Genomic DNA, 27,179 nt, shown 5'->3' with positions numbered 1-27,179 from the left:
AAAAGATGGGCCAAAGACTTAAAGAGAGTCTTCTCTGAAGAAGAAACAAAAATGGCCTATAGACACATGAAGAAATGCTCAACATCTCTGGTCATAAAAGAAATGCAAATCAAAACAACGCTAAGATTCCACCTCACTCCAGTTAGAATGGCCAGGATGAGGAAAACTAATAACAATAGTACAGGATTTCTGACCAAACCCTGCAGGAGTATGTCAAACAGTCACAAAGACTATCTTCCAAAAGTTATATGCATTTGTTCTTGTTATTTTTAAGGGATTGTACGAAGGAGCTGGACCTTCAAATCAAGTTTTGAGTGTAAATGCTGTTTGGGCAATGTGACCCCTTGCTTCATTTCCTCCCATTCTCCCCCTGCCATCCCTACCCACAACATCCACGGTTCTTTTATTACATAGTGTATATATTGAATGCAGTGGCTGCATTTGCTCGCCCTTCTTCCCTCCCTTCCTGTGTCTCTATTTTACCATGCTCCAAAAAAAAAAAAAAAAAAAAGAAAAAGAAAAAACCAGGGGCCAGGAGTTTGGTCTAGTGGTAGAGTGCTTGCCTAGCATGCATGAAAACCCGGTTTGATTCCTCAGTACCACATACATAGAAAAAAGCTGGAAGTGGTGTTGTGGCTCAAGTAGTAGAGCTCTAGCCTTGAGAAAAAAAGTCCAAGGACAGTGCTCAGGTCCTGAGCTCAAGCCCAGGACTGGCAAAAAAAAAAAAAAAAGCGGAAAAAACAAACCAAAGAAAGCATCATTTTTTACAATTCATTTTGATAAATAGCATTTTAGATATTCAGAGAAGTTACATATTGTATCCAACCCTACGTGTACACGACTTTAGTTGGTTTGTATATAATGTATAGAGCCAGTTTGTATAAGGGCATAGAATTCCATATGATTTATCAAAAGAGAGATATGCACCATTTGTCTCTTTGAGCTTGGCTTAGCTCACTTTATATGACTTGTTCTAGGTCTATCCATTTCTCTGCAGATGATATAATATTATTTCTGATGGATAAGCAAAATTCTCCTGAGTAAATATATCACATTTTCTTGATCCACTCATCTACTATAGAGCATCTAGGCTGCTTCCCTATGGCCATTGTGAATAGTACAGCAATGACTATAAATATGCAAGTATCTTTACCATATCCTGGTTGATTATGGGTAAATGACAGAATGGTGTGGCTGGATCACAGGGTAGTTCAATGTTCGTTTTTTGAGGTATCTCCCAACTGCCTCCAATGAATATCATTTTGTTGCCCTCCCGGTGTTTTATCTACTGATTTTTGTTCAATAAAGCCGAAAGATTATTGTGTGGATTTTTTATAGCTAGAAGTCTAAGACTTCAAATAAAATGGTGTTCCCAAAAGTTTTTAGACCTTTATTAAAGATGAAACATGGATTAACATGAAATGAAAGAAAGAATAGAGGAAAAGAGGGATAGAGGAAGGAAAGAAGAAAGAGAGAAGAAGGAAAAAAGAAAGGAGAAAGGAGGGAAGGAAGGAAAGAAGGAAGGAAGGAAAAAGACAAAGAGGAGGGTAGTAGGTATATCTGCAAAGGACTTCACTTCTTGTTCATCCTACATGTAAGCTTAGTGTTGGATGCATATTCTTCCTGGACAGATGAAGCCAGGACATGAACTCATGGGTCAATATTTTGTAATAAATCACTTTTCACTTGGAGGCTTCAGTTTCTTTCATTTTGAAATAAGGTGGAATGGTGTTCTCTAAGATTCTTCCATCTTCTCATGTCTCTTTGACCAGTCATGTTCTTTATGAACAGCATCATCATTCCTTCTTGGTAATCACGGAAAATAATATGTGGATGAGTTAGTGGTATGAGCCACACACTTAGGAGTGAGTGGGTACAAGAGAAAGCACATATCCAAGTAGAAGGCTGTCTTTAAGCTCCCAAGCTTTTATATTTTTAATTCCCAGTAACAAAAATTGTACCTGAAGGGCAGATAGAAAATGAAGTCAAGGCTCCTAATAATTAAATTTCCTGCCATAGCTCAGAATATAAATCAATGACTAACTGCGCGACAGTAAGTTGCTCACAGTTTCAGGTTCTTTTGTCTTTGTCAAGAAAATTAAAGAAATACTTGCTCACATTTCTATAAAATTATGAAAGCAACAGACTGGGCATCTGTGAATGACAAATGGGGCTGTAGTTAGACTAACATGTGTTAATTACTCTGAATTACAGTAGAGATGATGGTAATACCTCTCTCCTCTCCTCTTCCTAGAGTGCTGACATGAGCATCCATCACACACTGGCTCTGGTTTCTGCTTTCTACAGGACCCATCAATGCAAGGCTGTCTTTGTTAGGTTTTGTTTCCTACCTTAGCTAAAGGAAATTTCTTTCCTCATTCATGGCACTCTTTCTCTCTCTTTTTTTCCCATATATTTTTATTGTAATTAATAGAAGGGTTACATTATATTCGCCAGATAGAAGGTACATTACTTCACATACATTGATACCCTTTCTCATGTCTTGGTCCCCATTTCCCTCACCCCACCCCCACCCCTCATCTTGTTTTCCCCCCTTCCCTATCCAATTTCAAATAATCACATACAAATATATCCAATATATCAGATAACAAAGTGTCTCTCTTTTTTTCTAGAGCTGAGGATTGAACTCAGTGCATTGCACTTGCCAGGCAAGGGCTCTTCCACTGAGCTAAATTCCCAACCCCTCATGACACTCTCTTTGATAACCATAAATTAAAAATAATATGTTTGTAGTATAAGTTCATGTTTTCCTTAATTCTTCAATTTGAAAAAAGATGTGTGGTCAGGTCTGGGAATGTGGCTTAGTGTTAAAATGCTTGCCTACCTAGCAAGTAAGAAGCACTGGGTTCAATTTCTCAGTACCACAAACACAGAAAAAGGCAAAAGTAGCACTGTGTTTCAAATGGTATAGCACTAACCTTGAGCAAAAGAAGCTGAGGGACAGAGCCCATACTCTGAGTTTAAGCCCCAAAGCAGAAGAAGAAGAGGACGAAGAAAAAGGAGGAGGAGGAGAAGGAGGAGGGGGAGGAGGAGGAAGAGGAGGAGGAGGAGAAAGGAGGAGGAGGAGAAAGAGAGGAGGAGGAGGAGGAGGAGGAAGAGGAGGAAGAGGAGGAAAAAGAGAAGAGGAGGAGGGAGAAGAGAAAAAGGATAAAGAGGAAGAAGGAGGAGGAGGAGGAACAAGAGGAGGAAGAGGAGGAGGAGGAAAAGGAGGAGGGGGAGGAAAAGGAGGAGGGGGAGGAAAAGGAGGAGGGGAGAAAAGGAGGAGGGGGAGGAAATAAAATGTGTGGTCATATACAAAATAGGACCTGCATAGTGTGACACTGGTGGGTCACATTTGTAATCCTGGTTAAAGACAAAGCCAAGAGACTCTGATCTCCAATTAATCACCAAAAAGCCAATACTGGAGACATAGCTCAAGTGATAGAATGTCAAGTGTGAGCAAAAAAAGCCAAAGGAGAGTGTGAGATCATGAGTTCTAATTCCAGTGCGCGCACACACACACACACACACACACACACACACACAAATAAATAAATAAATAATAAAAGAAAAAGAAACAAACAGAAAACAAATTAAAATAATATCTGTAATCCTTGCTACTCAAGAGCCTGAGTATTGAGGTTCAAAGCCAGCTTGGGCAGAAAAATCTATGAGAGACTTGTTATCTCCAATTTACTAGCAAAAAAGCCAGAAGTGGAGCAATGGCTCAAATAGTCAAATGCCAGCTTTGAATAAAGAAGGCAAATAAGAGTAGGAAGCCCTGAATTCAAGACCTAGTACCAACATGCACACACAGATCACACACACACACACACACACACACACACACACACATACACACACACACCAAACAAACAAAAAGAGTAACACTAACAGTAGGACTTGGCCCTTCCCTGAAGGGAACTTCCAGCAGCAGAGTTGCTCCACTTTGTAAACATCTTTCTGATATACAATATTAAGCTAAGTGAGGCTTCCTCACTTTGCAAGTCTCTCACTCTCTCAGAATAACACAGAGCTTTCTTCACATATAAACTGGGTTATTATGAAATTTAAAGAATAAGACATAAGCAGCATTTGGGGAATACCCAGTGAGTACTAAAATAAATCAGTATTGTTCTTGTATTTTTTTTCTCTCTAAAAGTAGCTTGATAGGGTCTCCTAGATTGTGACAAACCCAGATGTTTTTAAGCCACCACACATGGAAATATCTTAGGCCAAGGAAAGCACTACTGCTATAACTGAAACATCCTATCCTTCTGCAGAACTTCAGGTGTTTGTGCATTTCACTTGTCTTAAATGTTTTTGTTTATCATCAGCAGTGTCCCCAGCCAGGGAGTGGTGCGAAAGGGGGAGTGGGGGAGTCCATCTCTTCTCATTTACTTCCAAACAATAACTGGCTGACAAATGGTGGGACCATTCATTCAGTTTGACTTAGTTGTGACTGCATCCATCAATCATAATTATATGATTTAACTGAAAAGTCAGGATGGGTAGCAGTGCATAACCGTCCATTGTCAGTGGACAGAGCTGAGCAACCAGCAGGCAGAGCCTAGTCTTGAGCAGGTAAAAGTTTGTATTTTTCCTAAGTATAAAGTTGCCTCGTTGGCATGTTCATTGCAGCACTATTTACCATAGCAAAGATATGGAAACAACCCAGATGCTCCTCAGTTGATCAACAAAATGTGGTATTTATACACAATGGAATTCTGTGCTGCAGTCAGAAAGAACATCGCAGGCCGGAAGTTTGGCCTAGTGGTTAAAGTGCTTGCCTAGCATGCATGAAGACCCGGGTTCGATTCCTCGGTACCACATACATAGAAAAAAGCCAGAAGTGGTGCTGAGGCTCAAGTGGTAGAGCTCTAGCCTTGAGAAAGTCCAAGGACAGTGCTCAGGCCCTGAGCTCAAGCCAAGGACTGGCAAAAAAAATAAATAAATAAATAAAAGAAAGAACATCGCCCCATTTGGAAGGAAATGGAAAAACTTGGAAAAAAATCATATGAAGTGAAGTAAGCCAGACTCAAAGGAACATAGGCTCAATGGTTTCCCTCATTTGTCAGAATCAATAGAAACTTGATTATTGGGCTCTCCTAGCAGAGATTTACAATAAACAAAACCTGGATACATAAGGCCATGTAGTATGATGCTAAATGAAAGGACCTCCAGGATATAGAAACAAAAGCCATATAATGAGTGATTGTTGTCCTTAATGTACTGTTATCTCTCATCTCTTTTGCTGTTCCTTGGTTATCTCATATTGTTACAGTATTTCACCTTGTTATCTGATATATTGTATGTATACATATTTGGTTATTTGAAATCGGAGAGGGACAGGGGAAAAACAAGATGAGGGGAGGGGGTTTTGGGAGGGAAATGAGGATCAAAACGTGAGAAAGGTATCAATGTATGTGAAGTAATGTACCCTCTATCTGGTGAATATAATGTAACCCTTCTATTAATTACATTAAAAAATATATGGGAAAAATTGCCTCATTGAATCAACTGGAAATTTCACTTTCCTTCCCTTGGTAGTCTGAACATTGCAAAGCACCAGAAGTTCAGTTCTCTTTGATTTTTCCCCGCTAGCAGTTTTTTAAGGTTTGTTCAGAAACCTGAACTGAATTTTTGTATAAAAAAACAATCCTGCAAAATGAAAGGCAGTTTCATTTTTCTCATCTTCAAAAGCAATTTGAATTAAATGTACATATATAGAGATAACTTGGAGTTATCCTAAGCTAACAACAACATAAAAGGAAATGTAATTGTCCTGACATTTCTAGAGAGTGGGGTTTGGCCTCCTACTATAATTTCAGATTCCAAATATGTACCAAATTTGCCACTTGGTTTACACAATAGGAAAAGGAACATGAAATCTTTGTTTAGCACAGAAATACTGGTAGCTAGGGAAAATTCTGGGAGTGCATGGAATGATAATACCCCCTTGCATGTTGATGGTGATGGGCGGCACATGAGCAATGTGGGGGACAGAGTGTTCATAAATATGGGAAAGTTCAAGGGTATGCTTTATTCCATATAATCCTACCCAAAGCCCAACAGCACTTATGATTATCGTTCCATTAAATTTTTATTTAATGTTTCCAGGGCTGGAGGTATGGTTCAAATGCTTACATGCTTGCCTAGTAGAGTTCCAGATCCAAATACTTCCCCTTCCCCACAAAAGACAGCTATTTTATGCTCCCTTGATCAAAAAATTTAGGGTAATTCTAGGGTAATGTATATAATGGAATATATCCCCCAATGAGAAACCTAACAAAAAATGGAAATGACAAAACAGTGGCACTGAAAAAGATTTCTGAATGGTTTGTCTTTGGTTCTACTTTTCTCAAAGTAAATCTTGTTTATGCCTGTCAATAAATGTCCTTATTCACCTTCTTAGTTAATTTCCTGAAGTATCTCTTGGATGCTACCTGAGCTATGTATTATTGCAACTACAGTGATATGGACTTCCAGTCCATTTGGAAAGTGACTTGGGATAAAATGGTGACAGTACACTGAGGGTTGGTTATTTTGTCCTGCTACATCAACCATTCTCTCTACCCTAGGATATAGGCCTAGTGGGAGAAGTATGTACATTGTACCAAGACCAAGTTGCAGTAGAATAGGAAGGTTGCTGGATACTGGTAGTTCACATCTATTATCCCAGCTACTGTGGATCTGAGGACCTAAGGATCCACAGTTCAAAACTAAACTGGGAAGAGACCTTTACCCCCAAGTAACAAGCAAAAACATGGAAATGGAAATGTCGCTCAAATCACAGCATGCCAGAGACTGTGAGACTCTGAGTTCAAGCCCCAGAATAAGCATGAAAGTGAAAAAGAAATAAAATGAATGGGGAGACAGAACAAATGGTTTGCTGAGGAGAGTGGTCACCATGCAAACTGCAAGGGATGGCATTAAGTAGGTATTAGGAAAGGCTGTAGAATTGGGGCTCTTTTGAGCTAATTTAGGGGACCATTTTTAAAAGGCAAAGTTTTGTCCATGTTTGCTTTTATTAGGATCTGCAAGTAATTCTATGATTGGATATCTCAATAAATCTTACCTATAGGAAACTAGAGATAGTCAAGAAACAACAGTCATTTATACATGAGATTTGTGGGAAGATGTTTGGTTAGTTTTATGGCTTGAATACTGTGTGTACTTCAATCTGTATTCAGCCATTGTTGGGGTTTTGCCTGTTTTCTGTCAGTTTTATGGTCTCAATCCATCAGTGTAGTCTCAGTGTAGCCTTGTCTGACTTTAGTCTTCTGTGGAATGGTTTGGCTAGTTCCTTGAATCACAGGGACCCAGCTGAGTGTCCATGCAAGCTCACAAGTGTCACAGGTCATTTTTCTCTTTGTTCAGTAGGAGAAGAAATTGAAGAGCTTGTCCAAAAGCACACATCAAGTGACATGAGCTTTAATGTTAATAAAACTCTCTCTGGTCCCCAAGTCTGGTCATAGTCAGAGTCTGTAAGTGGATTCCTACTATGTTGTCTATTGACTTCCATGAAATTCTAAGCCTAATTAATCTACTTAGATTCTCTTTCAATAACAACCATTTTCTCTCCTCCTTCCATGTCTTTGTACATATATTCACATTTATGCATAGAAAATATCTACTTAGGGATCGCCAGCCTTTTAGCTTCAGCTACCCAATTTGAAAGAGTTATGTATGCCAGACATAGTGGTGTAAGTCTGGAATCTTGCCACTTGGGAAGCTAAAGCAGGGGGACAGAGTTCCAGGCCAGCCTGAGCCACATAGTAAAACCCTGTTAGAAAAAAAAGAAAAAGTAACTATTCTGATATTAATAGGGTAAATGAACTCCTTTGTAACTAAGGCATTCTTTCCCTGTGGTAGAAATCACTGTGGAAACTCTATCACAGAAGTGAGAATACTGATAGTTTAGAGCAGAGAAGCAGTGAAAAGAAACTAACAGTCAAAACAAACTGGGTTCAGATGTGAATTCTTCTATAGATTAGCGTAGTTAGCTGGAGGACATGAATTCCCTCAGTATCCTCTGCAATGGGAATTAGAGCAGAGGACATTCAATATCATCACGGTCTCTGTCTCTGTCTCCTTCTGCACTCAGTACTCTTAAGCCTGCTTTAGGAGCAGGGACCAGGTTTGATTTCCCCTTGCTATTAGATTCCAACTCTAAACATACTCTAAGTTTGATATGGTAAAACCAAAGGATGCCAGAGAGATCTGGTCATGGTAAAGCCCATGGCCCCTGAGTTTGACTTTTGGACCTCTAAATTTCCTAGTTGCTTTCTTTGACTCCTTTGGGACTTGGGTAGTGGTGCTGTTGTTAAGGCAGCCCTCCCTCCCCATAAAAAGACCCCCTGTGCTGGTCTCTGCACCTCACCTCACCATTGCTGGCTTCTGGAAGCTTGTTTAGTGAAGAGTTGGTGCATGGATCAGTTTAAGACCTGATGACAATTCTGATCACTGAGCACCATGCTTGTCAAATTCATCCAGGTGTGTCTCTGAGCTGGCAGGGCCAGATGGACTCACAGTAGCGTCTCCAGTTTTCCTGCTTCCAGGCTTTTGTGGCATAAGCTCGGGATCAGAGGGCACCAGGCAGGCCTGGTGGCAGGATTCCTGGGTGGAGAAGGGTTTTTTTTTTTCATCTTTGACAGTCATTTATTCATTTCAGGGCTATTCATTTATCAACTATGAATCCAACTATGTGCTACATGAGGACTATGTGTCAAGTACAACAATAGACTGAACAGGAAACATGTATGCCAATTTTGTTAATAGCAATTAATAACAATAGGCAAATAGATTGTATACTGCCATGTGCTATAGGAAATACAGCATAGTGATTTGTATATTAAAGCTTTGGAGTTAAATCAATCCTCAAATGTGAATTAATGCACCTTCTATCTGGCAAATATCATGTAACCCTTTTATTAATTACAATAAAAAATATTTTTAAAAAAATCAATCCTCAAATCTCAGACATATCATTTATCAGAAGGTGAATGACTATCTAGCAATTATGTAGCAGGATTGAGAAACCACTTTTTTGCCAAGGGGCATTTGAATACTTATAACACTATTCCTAGAATATACAAAATATTAATATAATTGTCCATGAGCTTGGCTAGTGGTAGAGTGCTTGCCTTGCATGACCAAAGACCTGGGTTTGATTCCTAGGTACCACATACATAGAAAAAGCTGGAAGTGGTACTGTGGCTCAAGTTGTAGAGATTTAGCCTTGAGAAAGTCCAAGGACAGTGCTGGGCCCTGAATTCAAGCCACAGGCACCTGAAGAGAACTCACTTGAGAAGCATACATGTTTGGTCTTGTTCATGTGCTTAATGATTTCTCAGGCCTTCTTTTTTTTCTCATATATTTTTATTGTAATTAATAGAAGGGTTACATGATATTTGCCAGATAGAAGGTGCATTAATTCACATACATTAGAGCATTCTCCAACTCTGATTTAGAGCCTTAATTTCCTCCTGTATTAGATGGGATAAAAATTACATCTAAGTAAGCCCATGTCATGTTTAAAGAAGGTTTGGAGTATTATATCCATTTCCTAGTGCTGCTATAATAAATTACCATCCACTTGTTAGGTTCAAAGAAGAAAAGCATCATTCTCCCACAGGGCTGGAGCCAGGTGCACTCTGAAAGCTCTGTAAGACAATCTGTTCTTGTACCTTCCTAGCTTCTGGCAGCTGCTGGAAATTCTCAGTGTTCTTTGGCTTATAGATTTGTCACTCTCGGGTCATACAGCCATCTCCTGTGTGTCTGTATATTTGTGGCTATACTTTCCCTTTTTTCATGAAGTTATCCATCATAATAGACTCAGGACTCACTTAATTCAATATAACCTCATCTTAGTTTGATAGCATCAGCAAAGACTGTATTCTAAACAAGGTCATACTCCCAGGTCTGAGCAGGTATAAATCCAATTTACATACCAACTAAGCACTCCATCAATATTATGAATCCTAAGTATGATTATTATTGAATTCTAGCAATAAAATTTGGAGATAGAGATTATCCTTATTGAACAATCAACTGAAATGTAAGAGTGGGGCAATTTACTCAAGGCTATACAGCAAGCAAAGAGCAGAGCCAAGATGCAGACTCAGCTGATCAGACTTTGACACCCAGGAGATTCACCAACTATATCATACCAGAAAACCAAAATTAGACAGAAATGCTCTAGACAGTATGGGGTGGGGGAGAGAAGAAATGTAGGGAAAAGAGGTCTGAAAAAAAGTGAGCAATTGTACCACCAAAGTAGCTTTCAACTCACATTCATAAATGGCTAGGCTAGAAAGCACTTGCAGACTTTTTGAAATGAGCCCTGTCATTGCTCAAAGACTTGGTAAAAATCATCTGGATGCCAGTAGCTCATACCTGTAATCTTAGCTCCTCAGGAGGCTGAGATCTGAGGATCACTGTCTCAAGCCAACCAGGTGCAAAAAAGTCTAAGATACTCTTCCAGGAGACTCTTATCTCAAATGAAGCACTCACAAACAGGAAGTAGGGCTGTATGACTCAAAGTAGTAGAGTGCTAGTCTTGAACAAAAGAGCTTTGTCAAAGACAATACCCAGGCCTTGAGTTAAAACCCCATGACAAAAAAAAAAAAAAAGGCTTGATAAAATTGAATGGCTCAGTCGGGTGCCTGTGGCCCACTCCTGTAATCCTAACTACCCAGGAGGCTGAGTGAGGGCTGAGATCTGAGGATAGTGGTTCAATGCCAGCCTGGGCATGGAAGTCTGTGATACTTTTACCTTCAATTAACCACCAGAAAACTAGAAGTGGTGCTATGTCTCAAGTGACAGAGCCCTAACCTTGAGTTAAAGAGCTCAGGGACAGCACCCAAACTCAGAGTTCAAGCCTCATGACCAACAAAAAAATTGAATGGCTCATAGAAGGCCCTGGACCATTCACCGGCCTTGGTTTCAATGCAGCTTTCTAAGCTCAGGGTCTGGGAATTATGTTTGTTTTTGTTTCTTCCTACCAATGGTCTTAGGCAAGATCAGAAGAACAAAACCACATTTGGGAGACAGGGAAACATGTCAGGAAGGCCCTGGTCTGGGCGAGTACTGACTGAGGTAGAAATAGCGCCTCATCAGCTCTGTTACCCCCAGAGCATACTGTAGTAAAGACTACTACACTGGTAGAAGAACTGAGAAACAGTGAAGTGCTCCAGGCACTTCTGGAGAAGGTAAAGTGGCAGCATTAACCCAACTTGGGAAATGGCAGAAATGAGTACAAAATCTATGTCTTTTAAAACCCCAAGGCTAGGTCAGGAAAAACTTTGCAGATAGAAGGGCTATTAACCTGGAATTAAGTCATTCATTAGCAGTTAACTCTATGATATTTCTCCAAATCTCTGATTTCAGGTAACATGAACATGAGTGTCCCTCAGCCCTCCTCAATGCCTGTCTCCAGTTACTCTCATTTTTATTCTTTCTCCATATCACAACCAAAAGGACTTTTTCCATTCATAGCCTGATGTCACACCCCTCACCACCTGCTTCCTTAAAACTCCATATAGACATGACCCACAAAAAAATTAAAAGAACCCAGGGAGCTCTGTGGTGTGCTTTTCTAATATCCTGGCTAAGGAGGAGTGTAAATTTGGTTGCTCACTTTTTTGTGTGTGTGGGGGGGGTCATGGGGCTTGAACTTGCCCTGGGCACAGTCGCTGAGCTATTCCGCTCAATGCTACTGCCCTACCCTTGAGCCAAGCTACACTTCCTGTGATTAATTGGAGATAAGAAACTCGGGCCCTTTTGAGCCTGGGCTAGCTTTGAACCTTGATCCTCAGATCCCAGCCTCCTGAGTAGCTAAGGTTACAGGCATGAGCCAGCACACCTGGCTGGGTTCTTACATTCCTACTCTACCTCTTCTACTTCTATCATCAGAAGTAAGTATTTACCAATTCATATAGATCCTATCTTGTCCAGTTTAGCTCAGCCCCCAGCTCTGAAGTCAGTCAAGATAAGATAAGATGATAAGACAAGGCTCTTGGAATCAGTGGCTTTGGACTAACCTGGTAGGCAGTCTTCTATCTATCTTCTTTCACTTTTTTACCCTCATTGACATGAATGAGTTTGGCCATCTAATTCTAGAGTTCCAAAAAAATATTTGCACAAGATCACACAGAGGGCACTCCTTGCTTTATTTCTTGCATTCTAGAGAAAAGAACCAATCCATCAATAAGTAATTTGTGTCCACTCTTTGGCATTTTTTCTAGAGCTTGGATAATGGTAAAAGACCAGGACAGATAAACAGGGAAGATCTCCACCGTATGTGCACTGTGGTCCCTAAACAGCAGGTGCCCTTTCCTGTGAGCTTGTGTGAAATCTTTTGAGCAAAAGTTGGCAGGAAGGATCAAAAAGAAGATTGCTATCCATGAACTACAGGCTCTTTATGAGCCCAGGCCTTCCCTAACAATTCTTCACTAGATGATCCGATGATCCCATCAGCATGCACACATATGTGCTGTTCTTTTCTGACAGACAGTACAACTTTATCATTTTCATTAACTAAATTAGAGATCATTTGCAGTTTTCACAAAGGGGATGCAGAAACCAGTGTAACTTTGTTCTTGAATAGATTTAACCAGACACAGAAAATAGACATTCAAATTCTTGATTTACCCCTGATTAAATGCCAGCTTCTTTTTGCACTTAACTATGCAGGCTTCTTTCTCATCCATGTATTGAGGGAGACAGACAAAACAATCTCCAAGGAATTTGAATTCCAAACTTTAGACTCTATTACAGAGCTATAATTCTCAAAACAGCTTGGTACTGGCACAAGAACAGGCCTGAAGACCAATGGAATAGAACTGAGGACCCAGATATTAAACCACAGACCTATGGCCACCTAATCTTTGACAAGGGAGCCAAAAAAATAGAATGGAAGAAAGACAGCCTCTTCAACAAGTTGTGCTGGCAGAACTGGTTAAGCACCTGCAGAAAACGAAAGTTGGATCCTTCTTTGTCACCTTGCACTAGAATTAACTCCAAATGGATCAAAGACCTGGAGGTAAAAGCTGACACACTGAAAACTTTACAAGAAGGAATAGGAGATACACTAGGCCTCCTTGGCACAGGTTGAAACTTTCTTAATAAGGACCAAGAATCACAACAAATCAGAGAAAGGCTGGATAAGTGGGACTGCATTAAACTGCAGAGCTTTTGTATGGCAAAGGACATAGCTAGTAAATTAATTAGGAAGCCTACAGAGTGGGAGAAGATCTTCACCAACCAAACAATGGACAAAGGCCTCATATCTAAAATATATCAACAACTCAAAAAATTGAATCACTCCAAAACTAATCTCCAAAGTAACAACCATCCCATTAAAAAATGGGCCAAAGACTTAAAGAGAGTCTTCTCTGAAGAAGAAACAAAAATGGCCTATAGACACATGAAGAAATGCTCAACATCTCTGGTCATAAAAGAAATGCAAATCAAAACAACTCTAAGATTCCACCTCACTCCAGTTAGAATGGCCAGGATCAGGAAAACGAATAATAACAGATGCTGGAGGGGATGTGGCAAGGAGGGATCACTACTGCACTGCTGGTGGGAGTGCAAACTCGTTCAACCACTATGGAAAGCAGGATGGCAGTTCCTCAAAAGACTAAACATAGAGCTCTCCTATGACCCAGCAATTCCACTACTTGGCATTTACCCAACCGTCCAGAAACAAGGGCATACTAAATCCACTAGCACAACAATGTTCATTGCAGCACTATTCACCATAGCAAAGATATGGAACCAACCTAGATGTCCCTCAGTTGATGAGTGGATCAACAAGATGTGGTATTTGTACACAATGGAATTCTATGCTGCTGTCAGAAAGAATGACATTGCCCCATTTGTTAGGAAATGGAAAGACTTAGAAAAAATCATATTAAGTGAAGTAAGCCAGACTCAAAGGAACTTAGGCTCAATGGTTTCCCTCATTTGTCATAATTAGTAGAAACCTTGGGCTCTACAAGCAGAGATCTGCAATAGAGCAAAATCTTGATACATAAGGCCATATAGTATGAAGCTAATTGAAAGGACCTCCAGGATATTGAAACAAAAGCCATATAATGAATGATTGTTGTCCTTAATGTACTATGTTATCTCTCATCTCCTTTGCTGTCCCTTGGTTATCTCATATTGGTATAGTATCTCACTTTGTTATCTGATATATTGAATTTATTTGTATTTGGATATTTGAAATTTGATAGGGAAGGGGGGAAAACCAAGACGGGTGGGGGTATGGGGGGGGAGGGCAATGGGTACCAAGACATGTGAAAGGGTATCAATGTATGTGAATTAATGCACCTTCTATCTGGCAAATATCATGTAACCCTTTTACTAATTATAATTAAAAGAAAGAAAAAAATATTAGTTTGCAAAAAAAATATTAATAAGAATAATCATTGCCATGTTTAGTAATTATCATGTGATAAAGTACTCTTCTAAAACTCCCTTGTCTGTTAGATATCTTAAGTCTCATAGCAACTATAGGAAATAAAGTGTTATTCATTAATTCCACTTACAGAAGACGACACCCAAAGTTCAGAAGTTAGAACATCCAAAATTACATTGCTAAGAAGTTGTGGAGCTAGGCAACTAGTTCCAGGCAGTGTAGCTTCAGAATCATGTCTGGGACAGTTGCATCAGGCTACAGTGTAAGGTCTTTATCTTGCTAACTGACTTCAGGTCTTATGCCAAAACAAACAAAAAAAATAGATTTGTTTTTGTTTGGTTTGGTTTGGGACTTGATTTCAGGACATGAGCACTGTCCTTGGGCTTTCTCAAGACTAGCACTCTACCCCTTGAGCCACAGCACAGATTCTTGCTTTTTTATTTTTATTTTTATGTATGTGGTACCAAGGAATCTAACCCAGGGCTTGATGCATGCTAGGCAAGCACTCTTACCAGTAGGCCAAATTCTGGTCCCCCCAAAAATAATTAAGGAAACAAATCTGAAGAATCTACATAAACAGTGTAAATGAATATGGGGAAGTTTATTATATTATATAACAGTATAATATTATTCTCCCCAAACATACTAGTCAGGGAAAGTTTTGCTTTAAACACTTATGCATTTTTAAAAGTCTCTTTTGACTTGTTTGTTAAACACGTCATTTGAAATAAGATGTAAAAATCATTGTTAATAAATTCTTTAATTAAAAAAGCGTCTTTTGTTCTGTCATAATATGAATAGCTGTATCTACATATTTCTGGGTAAAAACAAATGCAAAGGAAGAAATGTCTTTCTTATGCATGTCTTCCCTCCTGAAAATAACACCATCAAATACACCCAGCATTGATGCTCTCCATTTTAATTTCACAGATGAAAGAACTTGGTGTCATCTTCTACAACTGCAGCTGCCTGGTCCTTGATTTACAAAGGATATTTGCCTTATATAGTTCATTAAAATTCAAGAGCAGAGTGCCTCAGACCTGGTCCAAGAGACTCTATGGAGTCTATGACAATGAAAAGAAATTGCAACTTCAGCTGAATGAAACCAAGTCACAAGCATTTGTGTCGGTGAGCTTTCTACCCTCTCCCTTCATTCTCCCTCTGCTTTCCCTCTCCTTCTTCCAAAAGCTCGTTGTCAAATTGGAATGTTTTGATGTGATTGTTTAGAGCTAAAAGAATTGGAATGTGCCCAGTGCAGGTGGCCCATGACTGTATCCTAACTATTCAAGAGACTGAGATCTGGGGATCACAGTTCAAAACCAGCCTGGGCAGGAAAAGTCTGTGAGACTATTACCTCCAATTAACCACCAAAATAGTCCTAAGCTGGGGCTGGGAGTTTAGCCTGGTGGTAGAGTGCTTGCCTAGCATGCACAAAGGACAGTGCTCAGGCCCTGAGTTCAAGCCTCATGCCTAGCAAAAACAAACAAAAAAGTCCAAAGTAGAACTGTGGCCTATGTAGTAGAGCACTGAGGTGCAAAGGAGGTCAGAGGGTGCCTTGAACTCAAGGCCTGAGCACTGTCCTTGGGCTTTCTCAAGGCTAGCACTCTACCACTTGAGCCACAGCACCACTTTTGGCTTTTTCTATGTATGTGGCACTGAGGAAACAAACCCTAGTCTTTGTCCATGCTAGCCAAGCACTTTACCACTAAGCCAAACTCCTGGCCCCAACTTTCAGGTTTTTCCCTGTGTGTGGTACTGTGGAATTCAACCTAAGGTTTCATGCATGCTAAGCAAGCACTCTACCACATTCCCAGGCTCTTCTATTATTTCTAAGTAGTTAGTTGTATGAAGAAGTTTTAATTCAGAGTGATCAGATTATAAATTCAACACACTGTGTTGAAAAGGAACTGTGCAATTTGTGGGTGGGAATAGAAGGGGAAAACTGGGAGAGAGGGAAAGAAAGCACAACATTGTTCAAAAAGAAATGTACTCTTTATCTGATTTATGTAACTGTAACTGTTCTGCGCATCACCTTTATGATGACGATAAAAAATATTTTTTAGGTCCAGGAGTTTGGCCTAGTGGTAGAGTGCTTGCCTAGCATGCATGAAGACCCAGATTCAATTCCTCAGTACCACATACATAGAAAAAGCTGGAAGTGATGCTGTGGCTCAAGTGGGAGAGCGCTAGCTTTGAGGAAAGCCCAAGGACATTGATCAGGCCCTGAGTTTCAGCCCCAGGACTGGCATATGTATACATAAGCTCAAAACTATGATGGTCATACCATACCAAAATATCTCAGGATGTGTGCTTATACTGCCAAAATTTCAGCTCTTTCTTTCAGACTAGGGAACAGTCTCCAAATTTGTAAGATAATAGCAATATAAACATACCAATGTAATTGCCTAAATTTATTCCTTTCGCAAACCAGTCTTACATGGGATCATATGATAGAATTCCATATATTGTTAACTGAAACAAAAACATATTAGCATTTGAACACAGGGACCTGTGGGGAGATAAAATCATCTTCTCCATGGCATCCTGCAGCATGTTTAAAGTAGACCCAATAGGCTGAGGAAATTAAATCATGTGAACACATGACTTAAATGGTGCGAGAAAACAAAAAGCATGAGCTCTAAATTCAAGCTAGAACTCAGAGTATAACAAAGTGCAAGTAATTATAATATCAATTTGAGCATGCTAAAAAAAGATAGGAAATAAATTTTGGGTAGGCTGTACTAATAGCTGCACAATATCAATATAATTGATGCCATTGAACTAAACTGCATACTTAAAAATGTTTAAAATAATAACAAGAAATACATAGCATGGGAGTTCAAGGTTGAGAGAAGCTACCTCTGCTTAGGGATCTAGGAAAACCTATTTCATGGAAGAAAGGACACAATATTTCAGCTGAAATGTAGACAACAGCAACAATTCGAATTTGATAGCCAAAATAGGAAAATATATCAATAGATGAGCCAACTGAGAAAATGCTCATAGGCAGATACAATGTGGCCATAGCTATGGGCTGCTGATAGAAGCCAATAATTACAGAAGCCAAGCAACAGCTGTCCCTTACCCACCACCACCACCACCAAACTGTCTCAGAGCTCAAGGCTCAGTTCATCCTGAAAGTGTCGTGGATTCATCTATAAGCATCATGTAGATAAGCAAAGTATTGGGAAGGCCATTATAAAGTCCCTGGAAACAGTAACAACGCCTGAATGAGGGAAAATGCAAGCGAGAGTAAGGACAGCACACACTGCAGGTGTAGGAGTGTCTGCGTATCTGGAACATCCATTTATCTATGTGCTAGGAAAAAGAGGGCAGAAGTATCACTGCTCTGTTGGTTTTTTTCAGTGTGTATCCTTTTTTTTGTTTTTTTGTTTTTTTTTGCCAGTCCTGGGCTTGAGCTCAGGGCCTGAGCACTGTCCTTGGACTTTCTCAAGGCTAGAGCTCTACCACTTGAGCCTCAGCACCACTTCCGGCTTTTTTGTATATGTGGTACCGAGGAATTGAACCCAGGTCTTCATGCATGCTAGGCAAGCACTTTAACCACTAGGCCAAACTCCCGGCCCCTGTGTATCCTTTTTTTTTTACAGCATTTACTTTATTAGGATTTGAAAGCTGCCAGGCACTGGTGGCTCATGCTTGTAATTCTAGCTACTCAGGTAAAACTGACATCTGAGGATCACCATTCCAAGCAGTTGGAGTAGGAAAGCCTGTGAGACTCTTATCTCCAAGTACCTACCAAAAAGCTGGAAGTATAGCTGTGACTCAAGTGGACAAGTGCCAGCCTTGAGCACAAATGCTCAAAAACAGCACGCAGGCCCTGAGTTCAAGCCCTAGAATAATCAAACCCTAAGACAAGCGCGTGCGCGCACACACACACACACACACACACACACACACACACACACACAGAGAGTAAACCTTGAAAGTTCATTCTATTTCAACAAAATAATAAATAAATACTTCTGCCATCACTGCCAAGGGTACGTACTTCCTTTCATACCCCTGTACCTTGTAGGTGGGCATCTATTCCAGTAACTTCAAACCGTGGACCTGTGTGTTGAGATGGGAATTCCTACCAGCGCAGAGTAAGGGATTAGACCACAAAAGACTTTGGAACCATCTTAATTACCTTTGCATCTCTGTAATGAAATGTCTGATAGACATACGATTTATTTTAGATCACAGTTTCAGAGTACTTAGTCCCTATTCCCTTTGCTTGTGTTACTGGGCCCATTGTGAAACAGAGCATTATGGCAGTGGGAGTATAAAAGCTCAAGTGTTAGAGCACTAACCTTGAGGGGGAAATAAGAAATGTTCTGTGACAATGCCAAGGTCCTGAGTTCAAGCCCCAGGACTGGCTTTAGCTTTCCAAACATACCTCTAGTGACCCACATCCTCTGCCTAAGCCTCACTCCTTACCTTTCAGTACCCCAATAATATTTTCCTATTGTGAATACATGGATTCATTTGATAAAGAACCCTATTCCTGGATAGTCTAGTAGCATCAGAGATACACCCACAACTGTGCTGTACTAATCTCAGAGGCATTGTGGAATCCAGGCAAGTAGACAATGAAAGTTAAGCATCACAAGGAATCTGCTGGCCATGCATTTTAGGCAGTTGCAGACTTTTGGTACTAAATCTTATTTACATTATTTATTCCCTAGACTTGCCATGGTATATTGCTAGTCAGAGAAAGTCAGGAAGAATAAGAAACCATGTTTTCAATCCTGTTCAGTGGAGGGGAGGAAACAATGAAAAATTCCAAACTACTTCTTTCCTTTTTAATAACAACTTCATCTAAAAACATCACATTTTTGTAAGATAGAAACTTTAAGCAACATAAGAAAAATACTTCAAACATGATTTGTCTCTTTTTTTTTCATTTTGCTGATGTCTAAAATAATACCTTCTTTTCTCACTCTGCTGATGCTTTTTGGCATTGTTAATAACTCAACTCGGTTTTCCCTGGAGGATTATTGATGACTGCTTCTCAACCATCAACACTCTTCTTCTATGAAAGATTCAGAGAAGAATAGATTTTAAGATTTTTGTGTCTTGCTTTATTTCATGCTCATATCGTCTCTCAGGAAGTATGACTTCTGGAATAAATTACTGGGTGTATGTGTATAAGATTAGAGAATAACATTTCAAAAATTATCAGCTTGTATGCCAGGGATATATTCCACAGTTGCATAGTATTAGAGCTAGAATGCTCCACACAAGAGGAGATGTGTGTATTGATGCAAGACTGTTTTCCCAAGCCAGCCTTAAAGGATAGACCTGGGACCCATCTTACCTTACCTTAATCTCTCATGTCTCAGCCTTTGAAAAGACTAAAAATATATTTGTCTAATCTGTTTAAAAAAAAAAAAAACATGGGCTGAGAGTTTGGCCTAGTGGTAGAGTGTTTGCCTAGCATGCACAAAGACCCGGGTTCAATTCCTCAGTACCACATACATAGAAAAAAGCCGGAAGTGGTGCTGAGGCTCAAGTAGTAGAGCTCTAGCCTTGAGAAAGTCCAAGGACAGGGCTCATGCCCTGAGCTCATGCCCAGGACTGGCAAAAACAAAACAAAACAAAAAAAAAAAACAGAAAATCTGTATAATTTTAGTTAGGGTAAACCAACATCCATGGAAAAATGAAGGAACGTTTTAAGTCCACAGTTAATGTTCTAACATTTTAATTTTTGTATTGCCACAGAATTCTCCCAAACTCTTTTGCCCGAAGAACAGAAGCTTTGACATAGATGCCATCTACAGTGTGATTGATGATGCCAAGCAATATGTTTACATTGCAGTCATGGATTATCTGCCCATCTCCAGCACAAGTACCAAAAGGTCAGTGACTTGCCCACATCTAGTTAGAACCCGGGCTCTCAGGGCAGGAACTAAACCGGTTCCACAGCAGAGACCAGCATAGGCACTGGAATGTTATCAGGTTATTAGAGAAGAGCACACCCTTTCCAGTGTGCCTTGGTTGTGTGTGCATTTGCAATTTACTCACCATGCATCTCCTGCCAGTGAGAGGGGTTTGAGTCTCACCCTGCAGATTACCTTAGAGATATTAGAGCCATTTCAGAGAAAAGGATGGGTAGTTCTCACTTTAAAATGTATTTGAAAGTTGCTGAGCATCCATGACTCATGTCTGTAATCCTAGCTGCGTGGGAGGCTGACATGTGAGGGTCATGCTTCATAGCCAACCTGGGCAGAAAAGTCTGTAAGACTCTTATCTCCAATTAACTGCCCCCCAGTTATCAGAAATGTAACTGAGGCCCAAGTGATTAAGCCTTCAAGGACAGAACCCAGGACTGTCACCAAAATAATAATAATAGTGATGATAATAATAATAGGGAAAATAAAATACAAAATAAGATGGAGGACTTGTGAATGAAGGGAGGAAGGATAAGAAAATTTAGTAATTGAAAGTGGTGCTTGGGCTCAAGTGGTAGAGAACTAGCGTTGAGCTGGAAAGCTCAGCAACAGCACCCAGGCTCAGAGTTCAAGCCCCATAACCGACAAAAAAAAGTGCAGTAATTGTATTCAATGTTAACTATGAACAAATTGAACTATAACTTATGGGTAAGCATGGGAGAGGGAAAAATAGGGGAGAATAAAATTTTTTTGATATTTTTATTGTAATTAATACAAGGTTACATGATATTTGCCAGATAGGAAGTGCATTAATTCACATACATTGATACTCTTTCACATGTCTTGATCCCATTTCCCTCCCCCGACCCCCACCCCTCATCTTTTTCCCCCCTTCCCTATCCAATTTCAAATAACCAAATATAAATATATCCGATATATCAGGTAACGAAGTGGGATACTGTAACAATATGAGATAACCAAGGGACAGCAAAAGAGATGAGAGATAACATAGTACATTAAGGACCACAGTCACTCATTATATGGCTTTTGTTTCCTTATCCTGGAGGTCCTTGCATTTAGTGTTGTACGATTTGGCCTAATGTCTCTAGATTTTGTTCTATTAATGTAAATCTCTGCTAGGAGAGCCCAAGGTTTCTACTGATTATGACAAATGAGGGAAACCATTGAGCCTATGTTCCTTTGAGTCTGGCTTACTTCACTTAATACGATTTTTTCCAAGTCTTTCCATTTTCTTACAAATGGGGCAATGTCATTCTTTCTGACAGCAGCATAGAATTCCATTGTGTACAAATACCACAACTTGTTGATCCACTCATCAACTGAGGGACATGTAGGTTGGTATGGTAAATAGTACTGCAATGAACATCATTGTGCTAGTGGATTTAGCATGTCCTTGTTTCTGGACAATTGGGTAAATGCCAAGTAGTGGAACTGCTGGATCATAGGGGAGCTCTATGTTTAGTCTTTTGAGGAACTGCCATACTGCTTTCCATAGTGGCTGAATGAGTTTGCACTCCCACCAGCAATGCAGTAGTGATCCCTCCTGGCCACATCCCCTCCAGCATCTGTTGTTATTAGTTTTCTTGATCCTGGCCATTCTAACTAAAGTTAGGTGGAATCTTAGAGTTGTTTGATTTGCATTTCTTTTATGACCAGAGATGTTGAGCATTTCTTCATTTTTGTTTTTTCTTCAGAGAAGGCACTCTGTAAGTCTTTGGCCCATCTTTTAATGGGATGGTTGTTACTTTGGAGGTTAGTTTTGGAGTGATTCAATTTTTTGAGTTGATATATTTTAGATATGAGGCCTTTGTCCGTTGTTTGGTTGATGAAGTTCTTCTCCCACTTTGTAGGCTTCCTGATTAGTTTACCAGCTATGTCCTTTGCCATACAAAAGCTCTGCAGTTTAATGCAGTCCCACTTATCCAGCCTTTCTCTGATTTGTTGTGATTCTTGGTCCTTATTAAGAAAGTTTCAACCTGTGCCAAGGAGGCCTAGTGTATCTCCTATTCCTTCTTGTAAAGTTTTCAGTGTGTCAGCTTTTACCTCCAGGTCTTTGATCCATTTGGAGTTAATTCTAGTGCAAGGTGACAACGAAGGATCCAGCTTTAGTTTTCTGCAGGTGCTTAACCAGTTCTGCCAGCACAACTTGTTGAAGAGGCTGTCTTTCTTCCATTCTATTTTTTTGGCTCCCTTGTCAAAGATTAGGTGGCCATAGGTCTGTGGTTTAATATCTGGGTCCTCAGTTCTATTCCATTGGTCTTCAGGCCTGTTCCTGTGCCAGTACCAAGCTGTTTTGAGAATTATAGCTCTGTAATAGAGTCTAAAGTTTGGAATTGAAATTCCTCCAGCGCTGTTCTTTCTGCTCAGAAGTGTTTTTTCCTATACGGGGTCTTTTATTATTCCATATGAAATTTTGGATTGCCTCTTCTATTTCTTTAAAGAATGGCATTGGGATATTGATGTGTATTGCGTTGAATTTGTAGATAGCCCTTGGCAAGATTGCCATTTTCACGATGTTGATTCTTCCAATCCAGGAGCATAGGAGGTTTTCCATTTCCTCAATTCGGCTTTCATTTCCTTTTTCAGGATTTTAAAGTTTTCATCAAAAAGATCCTTTACATTCTTAGTTAAGATAATTTCTAGGTACTTTATTTTCTTTGAGGCTATTGCAAAAGGAGTTGCTTTCCTGATTGTTGCCTCGTTCCTCTCACTGTTGGCATAGAGGAAGGCAGTTGATTTTTGAGGGGTAATTTTATATCTTGCTACCTTGCCAAAGTTTTGAGTCAGCTCAAGCATCTTGGAAGTGGAATCTAAAGGGTTCTTTAAATACAGAATCAAAATACTGGCCAACCATCTACAACAACTCATCAAAAAAATTATACATTATGGTCAAACAGGATTCATCACAGGAAGGCAAACCTGGTTCAACATACACAAATCAGTTAATATAATTCAACACATCAACAGGAGTAAGGACAAAAATCACATGATTGTCTCAGTAGATGCAGAAAAGGCATTTGACAAGATCCAACACCCCTTTATGTTAAAAGCTCTGGAGAAACTAGCAATCCATGGAACATTCCTCAGTATAATAAAGGCTGTGTATGACAAACCCACAGCTAGTATTTTACTTAATGGCGAAAAGCTAAGGCCATTCCCTCTAAAAATCAGGAACGAGACAAGGATGCCCACTCTCTCCACTCCTCTTTAACATAGTATTAGAATTCCTAGCCAGAGCAATAAGGCAAGAAGCAAGCATAAAAGGGGAAGTGAAACTTTCCCTCTTGACCTGAATATTTTTAAATACTCATCAATTAGTCAGAAAACAGAAAGAGGAGTTATTTTCTAGGTAAAAGTCACAGCATGAGCATGAGATCAGATCATAGAGCACAAATTTAAGTGGTGAGAGGTAACCCTGGAAAAAGAGTAGAGACCAGGAAATGGTGGAGGCTGGAGCTTTGCTACCCTGGGATTTTGTGACTTTGAGGAGCTTCTCCATTATTTTCTTCCAGCAAGGTACTAGGACTAGGGTTTGAGCTCAGAGCACTTAGTAGGCAGGTATTCTGCCTATGAGCAACACCTCCAATTCTCTTTTACTTTGTTACTGTGATCACCCATCGCTGCTAGGCTAGGTGAACCTTGATCTATTTGAGGCTTTCAATTGCAACTAAGATGATAGGTATACCCGACCACACCCAGCTTCTTCCACTGAGATGGAGTCTCAGACTCTAGAGTTGGCCTTGAATCACAATCCTTTAGTCCTCAGCCTCCCACGAAGCTAAGATAACATATGCACCATCACACCAAGCCATATGTTGAGAAGGCAAGAATGTAGTTGAGGCACAGGAGTAGTAGATGCAAGAAAGAGATTGAAGAAATTGAAGTTGAAGAAGAAACTGATAGGCTGATTCTAGGTGCCCAGTCCAGAGGTGAGAGGTTGAGGAGCTGTGGAGAGATGATACTAAAGAATAGTTTGGGAGTAAGGAGCATGGGAAAGCTTAGCTAATCAGAAAAGAAGTTCATGTGGAATGTGGTTATCCAAGAAGAGAGGATGGAGTGAGCAGAGAGTTGGCGGCTCCTACATGGAATTCTGTCCACTTTGAGGGTAAGGTAGTGTTGGTGACAGCTGGAAAGAGGGGGAGCTATGGTCCTCACTGTACCCTTGCCACACAGCCAGCCCCATAGGTCAGGAGAGTTTGGTTTCTTGGTACCTACCCAAAAAGCTATAGATGTTCTCCATACATCCTACAAGCTTATTTCTGTGTTGTACAGTAAATGATCAGTGTACAAAAGATGTTTGCTGTTACCTAAAAAAAATTCTATTTTAAAACAGTTTTCTTCAGTGTTGGATCTGTGGCTCAGTTAGTAGAGTGCTAACCAATGAACAGACATGTCAGGTGCAGTCCCAGTCTGGGAGGGGACCTATTTTCTTCATTGTTGTCTATGTTTCTATTACTTCCACAGGACTTACTGGCCAGATTTGGATGGGAAGATACGAGAAGCTTTAGTTTTGCGAAGTGTTAAAGTCCGACTCCTTATCAGTTTCTGGAAGGAAACCGACCCCCTCACTTTTAACTTCATTTCATCTCTTAAAGCTATCTGTACCGAAATAGCCAACTGCAGTTTGAAAGTTGTAAGTATTTTACTGACTGTCTAAATAATAAGTGTTCATTCCATTTGCTGCCAGCAACACATACAGGGAGCTTCTGATAAGAGCCAAGACATCATCTCTGATAGTGAGAATACTTCAAATATGGATTTTTTTGCAGTAGCCACACACAGGAAAAGGATAGTAGAGCCCTAGTTTCACAGACCAGCCCTACACCTCTCCATTTTGTTTGATCTGCTTCATTCATCTATCTTCCTGGCCAAGAGGACATCGGAACATGCAGCAATTGGATTTCCAGTTCAAATGCCCTCTTACATGCTTGCCTAAGTCCATTAGATCACATTCAAATCTGTTGCTAAATTCCTTGAAGGCAAGATGTGGAACAGGTGATACCTCAGTGTGTTTGCTTCCTAGTTCAGCCTTCCTCCTTCTCCCCTCAGGATCTCTGCACATGCTATGCTCTCTGCCCCTAACACTCCTGCCCATACTTCATCTGACTTATGATCTCTAACTTTAGGTCTAAGCTTTTCCCAAGCCATACACATTTTAAAAGTAGGTGCAGAAGCTCTATCTATGGCAAGCCCTCCTCTAGATGATGGAGCTGTGTTCCTTGCAGCTGTCAGAGACACAGGATGGTACAGAAGTCACAATATCAGTCTTAATACAGGATGATCCTGACCCTGAACATCTCAATACAGAAACAGGACAATGGATGAGTTGGACCCTGCATCCTCCTAGCCTTTATTCCACTAGAAGGCAAGAGAAATTTGTGAGTATCTTCAGAAGGGTAGCTGTGTCCCAAGAGAACATGGTTTGTGAGTCATCATAGTCTGAAGCTCTGGGCCTCCATTCTATTCCCTTCACACAACCTTTGACCTGAGTAGGTAGAAAGTATCAAGTCTTACGTAATATCTACACACCTCTCTATTTAACTGGGGTTGTTGTAAACTGGAACAGCCATACCAGTATCTGTTGGTTCCAAAAGCAGTTAATATTGGAAATGCAAATGAAAGTATGTGATTACTACATCTCCTTTGTCTTCCTGGCCAAATTGACAAATGAGTGAAATATCCAGAAATAGGATCAGGGCACCACCTGGGTTTGAAGTTGAGTACTGGGGATCAGAGAAGTTGGTACACGGAGCCAAGCAGACCTAGGAAAAAGACAGTTTACTATATTTTCATGTATAAGAGAGCATTTGAGACTGTTTCATGCCAGGGGTGGCAATGTCCAGATAATTCAAGTGGTATGTGGGGCTCTAAGGAAAATCGAGTCAGACAAAGACAACATGTCTATTCACAACCTTTCCTACTGGGTAGCATGCCACCTGGCCCTGGGGTCACAATATTGACTAAATGAGTAGATGCAAGAACTAATGCCATCATAGAAGAGAAGGAAGGGGGTAGAAGCTAGAAACCATGGGGAAGTCCTGGGATCCTGACTGTCTAGGGACTGGTGTCACCCAGTGACAGCATGTACTCCTGACAGTAGCTTGTACGTTCAGTGAGCTGTAGCTACACAAGGTTCACAGGACCTTTGAAATTGCAAGGAAAATGCAATCTTCCATCATTTTGATTGCTGCCTATTTCCTTAGCCAAATCTTTGTGAACTCAGATGGTCATGATGATGAGTAAAACAACATTAATAGCCATTTTTTATAAAATAGGGCCCATGCATATGGGTCAAGACAAACTGAGGTGGGAAGACAGCTTTTGGCTGCAATATCCAGAAAGTAGATGGCTAGAGTAAGCTTTTCCAAGGCAAGTGGACATTGGAACCTTATTCCCAGAGGGGCCTCAGTATCCTGGCAGAGCTTACAGGCCTTGCTGGCCAAGCAATGAGAATTCTGTCTCTCGAATGTGTGTCCCTTCCCCATTCTGAGAGACTGCAGCTCTCCAGATTTTATATTTTAATATATTAATCAATCATGTTTGAAACATCTTTTCTGTTTCTTACAACATATTAAGAAAGCAGGTGAATTAGAGCTGATGTCTACTGTCATGTGAACCACCCAAATAAAGCCGTTTCTCCTCTTCAGGCCTGTTATGAACATTTTAGAGCAAAAGAGTTCTCACTAACCCTCAAACTGTCACTCCATTTTTTTTTCAGCCATGAGGCTTGAACTCTAGACCTAGGCCCTGTCCCTGAGCTCATCAGCTCAAGGCTACCACCCTGTACTTTGAGCCACAGCACCACTTCCAGTTTTCTAGTGGTTAATTGGAGATAA

The 27,179-nt window shown here is 40.2% G+C and overlaps 1 protein-coding gene across 1 annotated transcript in view; it reads left to right on the top strand.

Moving 5' to 3' along the window:
- Pld5 (phospholipase D family member 5) overlaps nucleotides 1-27,179 on the top strand; it is a 241,380-nt gene that overhangs the window by 204,808 nt on the left and 9,393 nt on the right. Inside the window, exons 6-8 of the mRNA XM_090340203.1 lie at nucleotides 15,359-15,556; nucleotides 20,153-20,289; nucleotides 24,808-24,976. Of these exons, the coding sequence (XP_090196329.1) occupies nucleotides 15,359-15,556; nucleotides 20,153-20,289; nucleotides 24,808-24,976 (504 nt within the window). The remainder of the gene's footprint in view (nucleotides 1-15,358; nucleotides 15,557-20,152; nucleotides 20,290-24,807; nucleotides 24,977-27,179) is intronic.

The sequence above is a fragment of the Megascapheus bottae genome, chromosome 10 (genome assembly GCF_031878675.1).
Source record: "Megascapheus bottae isolate mThoBot1 chromosome 10, mThoBot2.hap1, whole genome shotgun sequence".
Lineage (NCBI taxonomy): Eukaryota > Metazoa > Chordata > Mammalia > Rodentia > Geomyidae > Megascapheus > Megascapheus bottae.
This window is presented reverse-complemented; position numbering and strand designations above follow the sequence as displayed.